This window comes from Empidonax traillii, unplaced genomic scaffold (genome assembly GCF_003031625.1).
Source record: "Empidonax traillii isolate 1590-97213 ecotype Southwest subspecies unplaced genomic scaffold, ASM303162v1 scaffold1463:size105415, whole genome shotgun sequence".
Classification (NCBI taxonomy): Eukaryota; Metazoa; Chordata; class Aves; order Passeriformes; family Tyrannidae; genus Empidonax; species Empidonax traillii.
This window is the reverse complement of record NW_020956656.1, coordinates 7039-23766: the sequence shown is the minus strand read 5'-3', so window position 1 is coordinate 23766 and position 16728 is coordinate 7039. Positions and strand designations below refer to the sequence as shown.

General features: G+C 35.7%; 1 protein-coding gene across 1 annotated transcript in view; it reads right to left on the bottom strand.

The window, feature by feature from the left end:
• LOC114070196 (gamma-2-syntrophin-like) overlaps positions 1–9749 on the bottom strand; it is a gene marked incomplete at its 5' end in the record, with an annotated part of 69132 nt that extends 59383 nt beyond the window's left edge. Inside the window, one exon of the mRNA XM_027907443.1 lies at positions 9622–9749. Coding sequence (XP_027763244.1) covers positions 9622–9749 — 128 coding nt within the window. The remainder of the gene's footprint in view (positions 1–9621) is intronic.
• Positions 9750–16728: the final 6979 nt, after the last annotated feature.

The following is a 16728-nucleotide window of genomic DNA, read 5'->3' as shown; positions in this document are numbered from 1 at the left end:
GATTCAGAAAGTATGCATTAGATCTTTCTGAACAAACATAAATTTTTTTAAAAACTGAATTGCCAATTTTCTTCCTTGCATTTTAGCTTCATTTACTAGGAATGTACAAAAATGCAAAGAACTGTCTTCCTAACATTCATTTCTTGGTTTCTAGTATTTTTCTACATATCATTGAAGGCAATGTTTTCTTTAGGCTCTTTTATGACATGGGAATTTGAAAATTGTTTTTAGAAGTTTCTTTAAATTCTTTTTGTTAAACAAATTTCTCAAAACAGCATTGACACATGGGAATGCGCAATTGCATTTTATTAACTTTTAATGCAACTTTTACATGTTTATAGCATCTTTATTCTGCAACTGCCAATGACTTCATTACTATCTGCAGTAAGCTATGTACCTCTGAAACCCTCTGCATTTGGTTGGGATATGCTTTTTTTACCACAAGATTTTTCAATAGGAACAACAACAGCTCATTAAGTAGTTGCATGGAAGTACACTGATCCAAGTGTAAAAAAGTTGCAATAATTGAACTTCAGAAAGATTAATAAATTATTTAAATGCCTATGACTGTCAGGAGAATTACATTTTAGTCATATGCTATTGTGAAAGACAAGTACAATTATCTGAATGATTGTCTATGTTTGTTGTGTATACAATATGGAGAATATCACTGGTACCTTCTACACTTACACAATTAGATATTTATACTTATAGCTGCATTGCTTCATTTTTGGTACTAACTTAGAAGAAAGCCGACTACTGAATCCAGAATACTGCTCTATGAAGTTGATGAGTTTTCCTAGGGTTCTCTGATCTAAAGTGGAGTCCTCTACTGCTTAATCTGTGATATATGTCAACATAATAATTCAAAATGACACACAGAAGTTCACAAGCAGTTATTCATTCAGGACTTAGTGAAAAAGTTATTTAATGAACTTTTGTCATTTGTAAGGATTTCGATGGTGAACGGGAATATTGAACTCTATTACTTGCCAAAAAAGGTAACATCACATACAATCTTAATAAGAAAAAGTATCTGAATAGATCTATATGACAGGGTTTACTGTTAAAAGAGTCATAAAGCATTATACTTGCTTTTTGCAAAAATTAAGTGCTTGGCCTGAAGACTTAAATATATATCAGCTGATTTCTTGTTTTACTTTCATGATTGAATTATCATGGTAACTACTAAAACCTGATGGCAATGGCACAGTTCTGTCACTTTCATTTAATAAATCTGTTTCACCTCCTCAGAAAGAAAGAAAAGGTCAAAACAAATCATTTTATTGTCTTCAAGTAAACTGAGTCAATCACCTCTCAAGCACATTGTTTCTTTTACCTAAGGCTCTGACAAAGATCCCCAACAGCGTTGTAATGAAATGACTTATGATATGATCTTGTCAGCATCCCACTGAGACAGTGAAAATCCCTATGCATTGATACACAGAGGAAGCTGGAAACAGACTTAATTTGGCACTCTGAAGAGAAGGCACTCACAATCCCCAGCTTAGATATCCAATTCAAATATCAAAGCTAAGATGGTAGAATCCTTACACAGTGAGAGGACAATCCTTGGATGGGGCTTTATCACTGAACGTGTGCTCAGCTGACTCCTGCTCCAACGGGTGTCCACCAAGATCCCAAGCCCTTTCCACAGAGCTCTTCCTTTGCTCCAGCATACTGACACCAGGACATCCTTCCCCGGGATCTCGGTTTGCTTCAAGGCATCTGATGTACCAGCGGTGCTCATGTTGCCTGGCACATGGGACTGAGACCTTTGGGGCACTGCTCTCCCTACTGCACAGACTTGGGTAGGAAGGTAGTTTTACCTGAGAGCACTTTAGCGCATTAAATGACATAGAAAATGAAAGAGCTAAGGCTTTTCGAAGTAAAATATGCCAGACATGAAGTCTGTGCTAGTAACGCACTGATTTTACTCTCAACTTTAATCAACTTTACTATGATTATTTCTTGCCTTCAGTTTCACTAATTTCCCTCTGAAGATCCCATAATATATTGATATTGTTCTGAAAAGCATAGTGTATAGAACGCTACAAGTAAAAACAAATATTCAAACTAAAAATAAAAGTTTACCAAAAGGAATGCTGAGGCTTTTAAGTGAAACAATCAATTCAAGCACTGAGATAGCACTGGAATTCAGGAGAAAATAAATCTGAGAGGCTTAAATGCCATCTCCTAAAAATACAGAAAAGAAAAACAACAACAAAAAAAGAGGCAGAGCAAAGCACCTATTCCTATTAGCGGATGGGGAGTACTTTCCAGTTAACACCAAATAGTAAGTTTGAGAGGTCTCAAGATGCTATAAAGTTTCTGTAGTTTTGGTTTAGGTTTTTGTTTGTTTGTTTTGTTTGTTTGTTTGCTTGTTTTTGTTTGTTTTGTTTATTTTTTGTGTGTGGGTTTTTTTCTGAGGCTACCATTTTAAAGACCATTTTAAAACACAGTCAGAGGAATTTGCCATCTCTTCCATTACAACAGTTGTGGTACTGACTACTGCAACTTTAATCAGAAATGTATATTTCCATTTCCTAAATTCCAGAAGTTTGTGTCAAATTACCCTCACATATCTTGATTTCAGATTTGTCTCTCAATCTGTAACTTTGTTTCCCTTAAGCATTTCTGCCAAGGAGCACGAGGCACTGTTTTCCATACGCAGACTGTTACTATCTCATTTTCGTGGTGAAATGATGAATGGACCTGCATTCCAGGTGTCTTCTGGGAGTTTGTTTATGGCAGTAATTTCTTTTAATAAAATAAACACTCTCTTTGTGAGATTGGCAGACAGAATAACAGATGAGTATTGGCAGACTTCATGCTATCTTTTTGACATTGACACTTTTAAACAAATATGTTAATTAATATTAATAAAGTGTATTTTGCCATACAAGTAGTTAGATACTTTAGAGGTGTTAAAAGATTGTTCTAAGATAAAATGTATTTTCAGCGCCAGATGAAATGGCAAAACTGAATTTTTACTTTACTGGAGGCTAAGAATTTCAGCAAAACATATTTTTAGATTTCTCAGTATCTGTGGCATGTGAAACCATCTCTCCATTAGACTTATATAGCTATTTTATTGTGTTTCCCCTATAAAAACCTAGATGCATGTCTGACAGCAGCTGTTTTACCTGAAGTTTACTACCATGCTGATACAGACAGATAGATTTGATCTACTTTGCATCTTCCCAGGTCTTAAATCAGTATTCTTTCCTGTTTGTATGATTTCTTTGATGTCTGAGTTGAGTTATTATTTCTTTTGTTCCACCATTTTTTCGTGGTTTGTTTATGGTACTATATGACCCTCTTGCTAGAATTTATATTTAAACTGAAATTTTATGGACTATGGGTGGATCTGAGTGGAAATTCTCTATAAAGAATTATCTGAATGACTTAATATCTTTGAAATGTCATGTTAAAAATAATAGGATTTTATATTGTAAATGTCATATAGTGTAGGAGGTGGTATCAGAAGAAGCCTGCAGAGAATCGAGCTTCTGGCAACAACAGCTGCCCGGAACTGCCTGGGGGCCAGCTGCAAGGGGTCAGGCTGGCCCCAGCCTTACAGACCTCTGCAGGATTTCCCTCTCCTGGGCCCCCAAAGACCACACCTTCCCTTCCTCCCCTTCTTTCCTGGCTATCCCTTCCCCCTGAATGAATAGACATATCCTCCTAACCAATATCTTCAAACCTCCTTATCAGAAATCCTCGAGATTCGAGGGTTCAAACCACCAACCCACCTCTGTACCAGAACCTTCTGTATCCCCCTGTATATAAACTCTGATCTTGTGTTAATAAACTGCCATTTTGTGGGTCACAGATCTTGTGTGTGTGTCCCGTCCCCCAATGCAAGATGTGCCTCGGAGGTCTTCCAGCAGGTTCACCCCCCAAACCTGCTAGAATATAGTTTCATACCTTGAAAAATATTCAAATTTGCTCATATATGTGGACTATTAACAGAAACTATGTAGCTAAAAATATATCAAAGCCTTAATCATAAACTCGGATTACATTTTATGGTTTTAGTTTTTTTGGGGAACATTTTGCTTCCAGCATTGTAACTTCTGTTTATTTTTATTACACTTAGAGCAATCGAATAAGATAACTGAAGTAACATAGACATTATGCTTCTACTAATATGCCAAAAAAACTGTGAGTAAGTACTCATTCAGGTTTTGTAACTCAGATTATGTTTAATTCCTAGATCTGTCTCAAAATGGTTTATTCCACTTGTTAGTTTTCAATTTATTTACCTAATTAAGACATTTTGTTACCTTACTAAAATGTTAAATGGAAAATACAATCCTTCAGAAAGCTTCTGTTAAAAAACAGTGAGTACTTTAAAAAAATAAATCAACTGCACAATACTCTGTAGTAATTTCAGTGGCCAGAATAACAAGGAATAGAAAACAACTCCTAAATCTAATTAAGTTATTTTGTATGGGGATCATAGCTACATGGGCTCATTGATACTGGACCTGAATCACTTCCACTCACTTTTTCACTTTTCCATATTCTAAATAAGCATTTTTTCTTCAGTGTCTAAACTCATAATATTCAAGAGCTTATACTTACTGTACCTTCACTCGAAGCTCCAGTCAATACAGTGTATACAAATTACTATACAAAGTACTACCAGTATCTTCTGTAAGGACTAAAAAGACTTATCTACATTTTCCCAAATAACAAGTTCCCAAAATTGTTTCCCAAATAACAATTTAGACATTTCATAAGAAAACTGAAATGATGAATTACATCATTTGAGTTCTACATGAACTACAATGAATGAACTACATTTTCCACTTTCTATAAGACTACTTATCTTTACTTCTATATCTCACAAAACTTACTATGAACTACAAACTCTTTTGGCTGAGAAAGACCTACTGATCTCATTATTTCTCTGTTAAATTTACACCAGACATTGACCAACTCTATCCTCAACATGCAAAAAATACTTCCATTAACAACCACCAATTAAGCATATTCAGAGCAACAGCATTCCCACTGTATATATTACCTTGCTTCTTACAGAGAAAAACTACATTAATGGATTGGTGAGAAGTGTAGAATAATAGAAGTAGTAATGCTATATTATAAAGGCAATTGAATCAAAAAAATTATTAAATTGCTAAATAATCAAAAAGATTAATCAGTCTAGTGGATATAAATATGAGATAGACTCCAATCATATCAATAACGTGACATACACTAATTCAAGGTGATTTCACTAGTTAATACAATGTTTAGTCTTCCATTGAGAAAATGAATGGCATCTATTACATTTCTTAACTTTCCTTTAAAATATTCTGGGGAATTTTTTTGCTTTTGTTTTGTGGTGTGGACAAACATACTCGACAGTCACACTCTGCAGTATTTTCAGTCATTCCTTTATGAGAAGGAAAAAATATATTCCATTCTCTCTTGTTTCTCTTAATATGTATGGTGCTGACGGAATCTAAAACATATAGAAAAACATGCTCCTGTGTCATTAAATCACCAATCTAAAGACTTCCTCAAAAAAAAACCCAATAAAAATTCAAGTGTAATGAAAAGCCAAAGGCAACTCCTTCCTCTTCAAATTAAAAAAAAACCAAACAACCATCAAACAGATACATGTGATCCTGGCCATGTCATGACACAAGAGTATGCTGAAAATGTGCCCTTCTTTACCAATGTTACCAGAAAACTCATATGGAGTATAGAAGAATTTAAAGTGCACAGTTTACCCCAAAGGAAACAATCCAACCAAATCTGACTAGATTAGAATAGATTTGATCTAAGGCACACTAAAAGTATACTACAGTCTAACAGACAACTCTAGCTATATAAGATATTTCTAATTGAAAAATGAATATTGAGCAAGATGCTGACATTGCCATACTTAGTTGTTTGTTTGTTTGTTTTGTTGTTGTTTTCTTTAAATAAAGGTAACAAAAAGATGGTATTCAGGAAAAATATCAGACTCTGTCTGACCTTATGACAGACAATCTTTTTTCTTGTTCCTAAGGTTATCTGTGAGTTATTTAAAGAAAAAGAATGCTGAAAATATGAAAAATCTTGAAGATTGTTTGCAGAAGTAAAGTGAATGAGGTCACAGGAGCCACCCAGACTGGCTGATGGCAGTTACCTCATCAGAACAGCAGGAGTACCTGGATTCTCATTTACAAATAGTATACACAGCATATACAATAAAATACTATACATTTTTAAAAATCAGTCTGGGATTGAGTATAGTGACAAAAGTATAGAAAGTTCTGCTGTAGCCAATTGTAAGAATTCCACGGGTGCAAAAGACACTTTCATATCGAGGAAAAGAGGAATTGAAGAACGCTGAGTGTGCATTGTGGACAGAGAGGCTTCAATAACCTTTCATAAGCCATAATATTTTTCATAGTTAAAAAGCAATGCCAAAAACCAAAGGCCTGTAGGCAATACTTGATGGAAAGAATTATCCAGCCCTCTCTGAATTTAATTCTGGTAAGAAGTAGGGGAAAAGACCTTTTATACAGTCCATCTAGCTGAGCAGAAAGCACACAGTTGTGTATGTGACACTACATATTATAGTTCCAACACTCAATAACACTGACTTCAAAAGTAATCTGGCTGTTCTGATGCCAGGAGACCTCTGCAAGACCAATTGAGGTAACTTTGTGGATAAAATATAATGAAGCATTGCAACAAAACAAAGTTATGACAAGAACACGCGAAAGACAAAAAGTTAAAAGCATGACAGACTCATGGACTTGTATAATACAGAAAAAAACAAGCATGCTGTCAAAGATTGTATGCAAATAGGCTTAAAGTAAATATTCAGAGTATGGAAAAATTATCAAATTGGTCAGAAGGATCTGTGGTAAGTTCAAAGAAATGATGGACTCACTCCAGACTTTAGACTGATGGCTGAAATGTGAAAGGGAACAGAGATGCGTAGATATGGCTGAAAGCAGGATTGTTATTTAGACTGATCATAAGTTTTGTTTCATGCAAAGCAGATATTTGATTTTAGTGAGCAATTACTGAAGACAAATGTTGGAAGTTATATGAACATGGGGAAATGCAAAACAAAGGATACAAGTGGGATAAGAGTAAAAATATGTACATGCATTTCAGAGGAGGAGAGTATATGATAAGAGTAGTTTGGTATCCCTCAGGCAAAAATAAGCACTTTTATTAAGAACATGGGAGGTACCTCATCCACTGTCAATTTCAAGGCAATATTACTTTAATACTCATATAGGTGTTTCTGTTGGTTTACCAAAATATGCAAGGACCACTTACTAGAAGTAAAGTATCATGGGATGGCTATAAGCTCTATGGAATTATTTCATCTTCCTTCAGAGTTTATGCAACAAAAATGAAAAAAAAATCCACCAGTAATTAAGGAGTGGTATGTATACTAAACATACATGGGAATGAGATGCATCACAAGAGAATATGTCTCTGCAAGATTGAAACTGAAAGCATTAAGCTCCTCAATTCTTCCAAGAAAAATGTATCTGTGAGTGCTCAATCCTGGGCCAGCAGCCAAGCAGCCAAGCCACTGCCACTCACTTCACCACCCTTCTCCAGAGGTGCAGCACAGAGAATATGAAGAACAAAAAAACTCATGAGTTGAAATAAAGACTGTTTAATGAGCAAAGGGAAGAGGAAAAACTCCCAACAAACCAAGCCACAATAAAACAAGGGATGCAAAGGCGACCACTCACCACATCTCACAAGCAGAATGATGTCCTGTCAGCCTCCAAAGCAAAGGCTAGCTCCCCTCAAGCCCCCTCTGCTCTGTTTTTATTGCTGAGCAATGATGTCATGTGGTATGGAATATTCCTCTGGTCAGTTTGGGTCACTGGCCCTGGTTGCACCTCCTCTCAACTTCTTGCCTACCCCTTGGCCTCTTCACTGAGTGGGAGCAGAGCAAGAAAAAGAGAAGGCCTTGATGGTGCACGAACACTTCTCAGCAAGAACCAAAATACTTGTATGCTATTAAAATTGCTTAAGTCACAAACCAAAACAGAGCACCATATAGACTACTGTGAAGAAAATTCGCTCATCTCAGCCAGACCCAGTACAATATCTGAAGGTGTTTTACTTCAAAGAATTCTCAAAAGGCACATGCTACTGTTTTGCAAACTAAAATCCCTTGGGATTTCTCCATCTAATGTGTGAAGTGCACAGCACAGGAATGAAACTGCTTCAAACTGTCAGGGTGATAACTGAAGTCAGAGGTTTAAATGTTCTATCTGCTTTCACTTATCCTTTACATTTTAGAATATTAAGTTGACGATGAGTTGATGTCTAAATGTACACACTGAGATTTGTTCATTTAATTCACAGGAGAACTTCTAAGCCTTGAATGGTTGGGATGGATTGGAAAAGGCTGGACAACATGAACTGGTCAGTTGAAGGGGAGGAAGAAAGTGATGGAGAAAGTGATGAGAGACTAAATAAAAGAGAATTAAGAGTTCAAACAAAGTCTGTGGAAGATCCTAAAACTTTTCTGGACAATTTATTATTATTCACCTGTGATGTTTTAACACAAAGTCTGGGAAAGGAGTTGCCAAGTGATTTAGGGGATTAATTGCACTAACTTAAAGCAGCAAATCTGTCCTACTAGAAAATAATGATTTTCAGGTAATTTTTATGAAACAGGTAACAAATTTGAAATAAACCAAGAAAGGTTTTAACATGAATTTCTAATACCTCCTGGTAGCAGGTGACCTGTACTGTTGATGCTTCAATAGAGATGCTAATTATCTCCTTAATATGTATTAAAAGCAAATAAATATAGGGCAGCACATAAAGAACATGGAAAATAGCAACAGTGAATGAACTCCTGATACACATGGACTACTTGGCCCACAACTACTGGTAGATTTGAGGCACTCCTACCATATGGAATGATGTGCAGAAAAAGCTTATGTATGCTACGATGTGTTAAAATTTTCTCAAGCATATTAGTTGTTGATGTTTTATTAAACTTCACTTTTGCTTTCATCTTTCCTGAAGTCCAGTAAAATCACCTTTGACATATTATTCCACAGCTACTTTAGGAACCATTAGTTATGTATCTGAGTTGCAAAAAAATTCTCTGATCAGAAATACAATATTTTTTACCATGTACTTTGCCAGAATCTCTTGTCAGTATGAGTCTCTGCATGACAGTGATACACATGTCTATTTGACATGATAGCACAGTCCTGATGATCCTGCATGCTGTTACCATTTATAATGAAAAAGGAGAGTTAGATGACAATATTAGAATTTGCAAATACAGAAGCATTCTACAAGAGATACAGAATCAAATGTAGTACCTTCAAAGTTAATTCAACTAACGCTAAGATTAACCTTTGTACTGGTTGCGGATGCTCACTGAATTCCCAAGATACATACAACAGATTACAGAAATGTATTCGTAGGATCTTTACCTTATCTTTGGTAATCTCCATGCATGCCATTAATCTTAAGAGAGGATGAACTGCACAGAAGACGAACTTTTTAATAAGACTGTCATATCTCCACTCGAATAATTCTTCTAAAGCCAACAGTCCACATCAAAACACTGTGTACAGCTAACTAACCCAGTGCATCCCCTTTTAGGTTACAAACCTTAATTTATCTGTTCCAGTTTTGTACCTCGAGATTCGAGCCATCGACAAAGGAACTGATAAGGTGTCTAGCCAGCGCTTCTCATATTTTGGTTCATTAGCTATGGGTGAAGAAGGTGATGATGGGGCCTGTGCAGAATAAATGAGAAACAGTAAGAGCAGTTTATATGACAGTACAGTGAAAAAGTAATGAATATGCATCTCTGGCTCTGTTTGTCTCAGAAGTGAATAATCATAGCAATGAAAGTATTCAAGAAACTCAGGATTTGGTAGAGAAATAAAAAGGATCATTCATGTAGAATGGAATGCTACAACTTGATATTTTGCTTGTGATGTTAATTTTAATAACTGCTACGAAGAAGGAAAGAGCTTTCAGTCATAAATATCCCGAACTGTCTCTAAATGCGACATAAAATGTCTTCTTAGTTTAAATTAATCTGGTCTGTACATATCTTCTACGTTCCCCAAAAAATCATCACAGAAAAGGAGACAAATAATATTCTAATTAAATACTACATTAGAGAATTTATTTGTGCATTGTGGCTTTCATCCATTGTATTATTTAACAGTAGATTTAAAATTCTTATTCCTGAGTTATCACTATACAGACTGATGAATTTTGAAATTTTAACTTTGAAGTTCTCCTTCAAATGCTTCTACTAGAAAGGTAAAGTTGATGAAACTATCTAGGAGTAAAGGATTTCCAGATCTCAGAATAGTGGCAATGTAAATATTTTACAATCTACTCATTTAATGTTACAAAAGAAAATAACCTTATATCAAATGTGTTCAAATGCAAATTGTTAGGGGCATTAGCCTGGATATATAGCTACTGATAAAAGGGTCTGCTCAAACCCAACCTAGAGCTTGTATACAGACTACACAGCCTGCTCTTACATGTAGCATCTTGTGTACTGCAGGTAAATAGTGCATGATGCCACCAGGAATGAAATACAATGAAAAGAAAATATTCATGAAATTTTAAAAGGTGGCACAGAACCACCAGCACTAAAATATTCAGGAAACTGCAGAGACATATACTTCTTAGTTGATATGCTCTTGCAGAATATGTAGTTTTTTTCTGTGTAATAATTTCCAGAGGTTTACACCATTATATCAGTAACTCAAAGTACAGAAGTATGCCCAAGAAAAGATAACTGGGCTTCTCTGCAAATTATTTCGAAATACTGTTTATGGGCAAAAATCAATTAAATGGATTAGAAAATGTTAGAAACCCCATCTCAGTGTACCAAATGAAGATTATGAGCATGATTATGACCTTAAAAAATGCTTAATAAATACGTAATCAAATGAGCTAGGAGTTTCTTACAGAATACCTAATAATCATAACTTGAAAACTTTTTATTGGCATTTATAGCCCTGCACTATAGGACTCTGCATGACAGCTGAGCATGACACCCTTTTATAAAGATAATAATATTAATAGAGAGGTAGCTGAGAAGGATTCAAAGAAATATATATTTATCTTGAAGTTAGGCATTTTTGCTGTCTCTGAACCAAAATTTTTTGTCCCATATTTTACAGAGAACTTTCTAGTTGAAAGTTGGTTATTTTTATATGAGCTGTATCTATGCACTCAGTAGTACTTACAAAAGCAAGGAAACTACAAAATGACCCAACTTCAGCTGTGCTATGCCCAGGTGTTCAAATGCCATAAAACTTACTAAAAATAAAGAGTATTCTGTGAATTGTCTATTTCTTTTTCTTGCCCATAAGGATTTAAGGGTTATTTTTTCTCCTTAAAACTCCTTTTTACAGTCAACAAGGGCTGATCTGTCTATTTACTCCTTTATATAAATCAAAATAGCAAGTTTTACATTCTAGCAGGATGACTGAGAGACTTGGTGTCTGAGGTACACTTTTCTAGTAAATGAAACATTTGTAATGAATTTGATGGAGTTGGTAACAATAAAGATTCTTTTAGACAGAAATCTCTTTAAGGAAAGGAATTTCATTTAGAGGATTTGCAATCTGTAGAACAATTCAGCTTTCATTTGATTGAGATCTCCTGGTGTTTTTGCAGTATGAATATTTCATAATCAAGTCCAAAGACTAATTCTGTTTTATAGACTTAGCCAAAAAAGGCTAAGGTGTCTTCAAAGCACAGCATAAATTTATTAATAACACAGTGAATAATCCTACACATATTAAAGAATTCTGCACAAACTTAAATAATTGACAGAACCACATGCAATCTGAAGTTGAAAAGGACCAATATAATCTACCATTGTCTGTCTGGAAACTGAAATGTCTAAGAATAAAGCAGAAGGTAGCGATGAATCATAAATGCTTGATAATGATCACTGAATTTAAACCCAAGAATCGGAAAATAAAGGAACATGAAAATACCTGCAACACCTTCATCTATTGTTCCTATCCTCTAAAGTCTCAAGATACAGAAAACATCTAGACAATTTAAATATACAAATCTGTCTTTTTCTTCTGTACTTCTTTTAGCAGGCTGTTGAACAATTTTCTATGATACTGTATGTGATTTCAGAGCATTTGGCAGTCAAAAACTAATGAGTGGGTCACTTAGGCAATTTAATGTTTTAATTTGGTCTCCTCACTTCAATCAAATGCTTTAGTAGCATAACAGTGTAAAGAAAAAGCATCTGCATTTAAGTAAAAATTAGAAGATGTACCTGATAGTTATTCATCAGGTTAATAAATCGAAGGGGGAAAATGGCCAACACCACTTCATCAAAATCTATTAACTCCAAAGTTATGAAACTGCAGCATAGAAATATTTGTGCCAAAATGCTAAACTATTACAACTTCCCTAAACTCATAAAGAAAATGGGGCTTCTTTGAAAATTTCAAAGTTTTGATATTTGAAAAATACACTAGAAGGAGAAATTTATTTCTTTTACCACAGTTCTGTACTATTCATACCTGCAGAAACCCTACTTCATGGTCTGAACATTAATGACCAAGTACAGGGAAAAGATACAAAGGGGTCAAACTGATCTAAGTTTCAAATGTTATTTCTTAGTAAGCCATATTTCACTAACCAGTCTATGGTAGAGCATAAAGCTGGACTGACTCCTATTCATTTTGTTAAGGACAAAAGAGGGTATAAATATGTCCATAAGACCATTGCACAGAAACAAAATACTGTCACAGGAACAGCAGTTCATTTTCTTCCATTTAACCTATAATCTATTAACAATTTAATATGTATCCTCTTCAAAACACATGGATAGAAATAAGAAAATTAGGAGGAAGCAAATTAATACAACTTTTTCAAACAGAGGACTTGCTTCACAAATCTTTTAGAGTAGTCCAAAGCTGTTAATTAATATGAAAGAAGCATTTGCTAAGGTGTACTTGGGTTTTAAAAAACCTTTTGTCCGTCACAAAAGGTTCTTAACTAATTTGCTGTGAAATAAGGTGAAATCATCAAATTAATAATTATCTAAACCATAGCAAGCAAAACACAGCAGTAATGCACTATGAGTGGACTCGCAAAGTAACATAGGCTGTCCAGTATATAGACTAATGATTTGGACACGATGGTGAACATCAGACTGACCAAGTTTCCTGTGCATAACAAGTAACAAAGAATAATGAAAAGAAACCAAATGGGAAACACCTGGAAGAAGGTCATTATACTGAATGACTGAGAGATAAAAGGACTGCTAAAATATAATAGATAAACGTATAGCAATGTACATGAAGAAAGACAATATTATTCGCCATACTATAATGGGATATGAACAGGTAATTAACACTCAAAATTTAGATCTTGCAGTTGGTATAAAAGCAGATGTTGAAAGGAACAGAACTGATTTCTAACAATTAAGTTAACAAAGATTCATTAATCTTGATCTGAAACTCGTGATGGAATTGTATGACCAAGGTATGTAAAAAAAAAATTAATAGAGAAAGGGATTAGGAAACAATGTTTCACTTGCCACTTTCACATAGGAAGCTGGGCTATTGATCAGAAGTTAAAATCAGTAGGATAAAAACAAAGAATGAATGGATTACTCTGTATAACAAACTCTGGTTCAGGAAGCACCTACTTCAAGTCACTGGAGGTTCAGGAAATATACCCTGTAAATAATTGTTCATATTTCCTTTGATTTTCATTCTCTTGAGGGCATCTGCTGGGAACAAGGTTTTTGGCTAGATGGTTCTCTGGTGTGACCCAGTGTGCTGAGCTGGCTGACCTTCAAGCCATCTCTCTACTGAATAGCTGCTGCTGTTCATGCTAAAAACTTTCCACTGCATTCCTCCAAAGCGCTAAAATAGAGATCATTTCTGCAGTTACAGTTTTTATGCTTGGGTTCATTTTATACCTTTGGTTTTCTGCAATTAATTGTCAACAATGTTGCCAATTAATGCCAATGTACTTGTAACACCAGCCCATTAAGAAATGGATTGAACACAAAAATCTCGTTATTAACAGAACAATGAACAAGAATCAGGTTGTAATGACACATAATCACTACCCACCTGGGACAGCTGTGTACTGTTGACCTGGAGGAGGATCTGACTCTATATTCCATTAGATATTATTGACCTAAGAAGGACAATGTAGGCAAAGTGCTTTGTTGCTTTCCTAAAGAACTATATAACAAATCATTATGGGGCAACCAAAAAGTCTTCCCAGAAGGAGAATAAGTCCAGAAAGTCCTCCTCTAAGTGAAAGACCTAATCAGATATGTCTCTATAATTAAGTTTCCACCAAGAACATAAAGGAATGCAAAAGACCCCAGCTGGCTGGTATTGTCAATTTTTCATCTTTTTGCAACATCAAATTTGCAGAGCTCTACTAGTGCCACACCTTGAAAGCAGCCACACTGTTAGTGTGTAGGTTGACACGCTGTTCTTTTGTTAAACACGGGCTTCAGGAAGGTTGAAGCTGGGTTAATTAATTTGGAATCAGAAATACTCAGGATCACATTACTCATCATTGTTAATCTTGCTTCTAAATATGTTTTTCATCTCATATTACAAACACTATCTACTTTGCAGAAAGGCATCCTTGGAAGTATCCAAGACCAGGTTGGATGGGGCTTTGACCAGCAACCATCATGAGGGTCAGGACAACAAGGTGATCAGACACAGGCAGTATGAGTTAAGGAAAGGCAGGTCCTGCTTGACCAGCCTAATTTTCTATGATAACATTACTGGCCTAGTGGATGAGGGAAAGGCTGTGGATGTTGTCTACTTGGACTTCAATAAACCCTTTGACACCGCCTTCCACAGTATTCTTCTGGAAAAGCTGAGAGCCCATGGCTTGGACAGGTGCACTGTTCTCCTGGTAAAACCCTGGCTGAAAGGCTGGGCCCAGAAAGTGGCAGTGAATGGTTGCTGTCAGCTGGTTACAAGTCACGATCCCCAAGGCTCAGTCCTGTTCCACATCTTTATCAATGATCTGGATGAGAGGATTGAAAGGACCTTCAGTCAGTATGTAGATGACACCAAGTTGGGTGGGAGTGTTGATCTGCTGGAGGGTAGGAAGGCTCTGCAGAGGGACCTGGACAGGCTGGATTGATGGACCAAACAAGGTTTAACAAGACCAAGTGTCACATCCTGAACTTGAGTCACAGCAACCCCATGCAGAGCTACAGGCTTGGGGCAGAGCAGATGAAAAGCTGCCCAGTGGAAAAAGACCTGGGGGTTCTGGCTGACAGCCAGCTGAATGTGAGCCAGCAGAGTGCCCAGGTGGCCACAAAGGCCAATGGCTGGAGAAAAGGCAGCTCTGGATGGGGTGTTATTACTCTCTACAACTACCTGAAATGAGGCTGTAGCCAGGTGGGGGTCAGTCTCTTATCCACAATAACAAGCAATGGCAGAGGTGGAAACAGCCTCAGTTGTACCAGGGGAGTTTTAGGTTGGATATTACAGAAAATTCCTTCACAGAAAGGGTTGTCAAGCAGCAAAACAGGCTGTCCAGGGAAGTGGCTGAGTCACTGTCCCTGGAGATATTTAAAAGATGTGTAGACAGAGTGTCTAGAGACATGGTTTGGTGGAGGACTTGGCCATTCTGAGTTAAGCTTGGGTTGGACTCAATGATCACAGAGGTCTTTTCTAATCTAATTGACTCTATGATTGTACTATAATATGAAATAAGAATCCAATCCATTAGAAAAAAAATACAACCTTTTACTGATAATTTGGAATGTATCCATTTTTTGCTTTAGAGGATTTAATATTTCAAAATGCATTATTAAAGTCTTGATCCTGTTCCATAGATCTGTATTTCCATGAAGAACATATAAATGTAGGACGTATGACTAATTCTAGATTACTGTCCTTATTGACACTGGTTCAAAAGGAGATGATAATGATGATGCTGTTATTTATCTCTCAAGGTAATTTTTGCTGTTTCCATTTCAGTGAGCATTTCTGAGGATTTCTGAAAAGAATATGAAATATTTATCTGTAAAATATATATATGAAAATGGTAGGAACATTAATATATTTGATGCTTATATATTGATATATTTTCCTAGTAAAAACAACTCTGAAGGCTGAGATCAAAGAAACAAAATCATAGAATATCTCAAGTTGAAAGGGACCCATAAGGATCACTGAGTTCAAGCCCCTGCTTCTCGCAGGACTACCTAAAACTAAATCATATGACTAAGAGTGGCTTCCAGACGTGCCTTGAACTCTGAAAAGCTAAAATATCTTGGCATAGCCTCATTTCATTAAGCTATAACTGAAAATATTGGCCAATAAGTTTCAGTGGATTTTGTTAAAAACTTTAAGATTAGAAAATATTACCTTTCTTGCATCTTTTTGGTGCATACTGGAATGTGTTTTGTCAAAGATCCATTACTAAAAACATTAGTGTTCTCAAAAGAAAGCCTTCAATATAATATGCTTTTCAAATAGAAAGATTTGTCTTACACTTATTATTAGTTACATAATTGCTTGCACCAGCAATCATTCAACTCATAGTGAATTGGGTATGTTCTCTCTGTAGTTTTTAGACAGGTCAATGACTGAAATACGTGTATATATTGTATATATATAAATATATTTTTTTATATAACTAGGTTAGTTTTTAGTGTACCAATGAACTTATCTGACCTATGTATGGCTGAGCCTTTGCTAGTACTTATTGCAG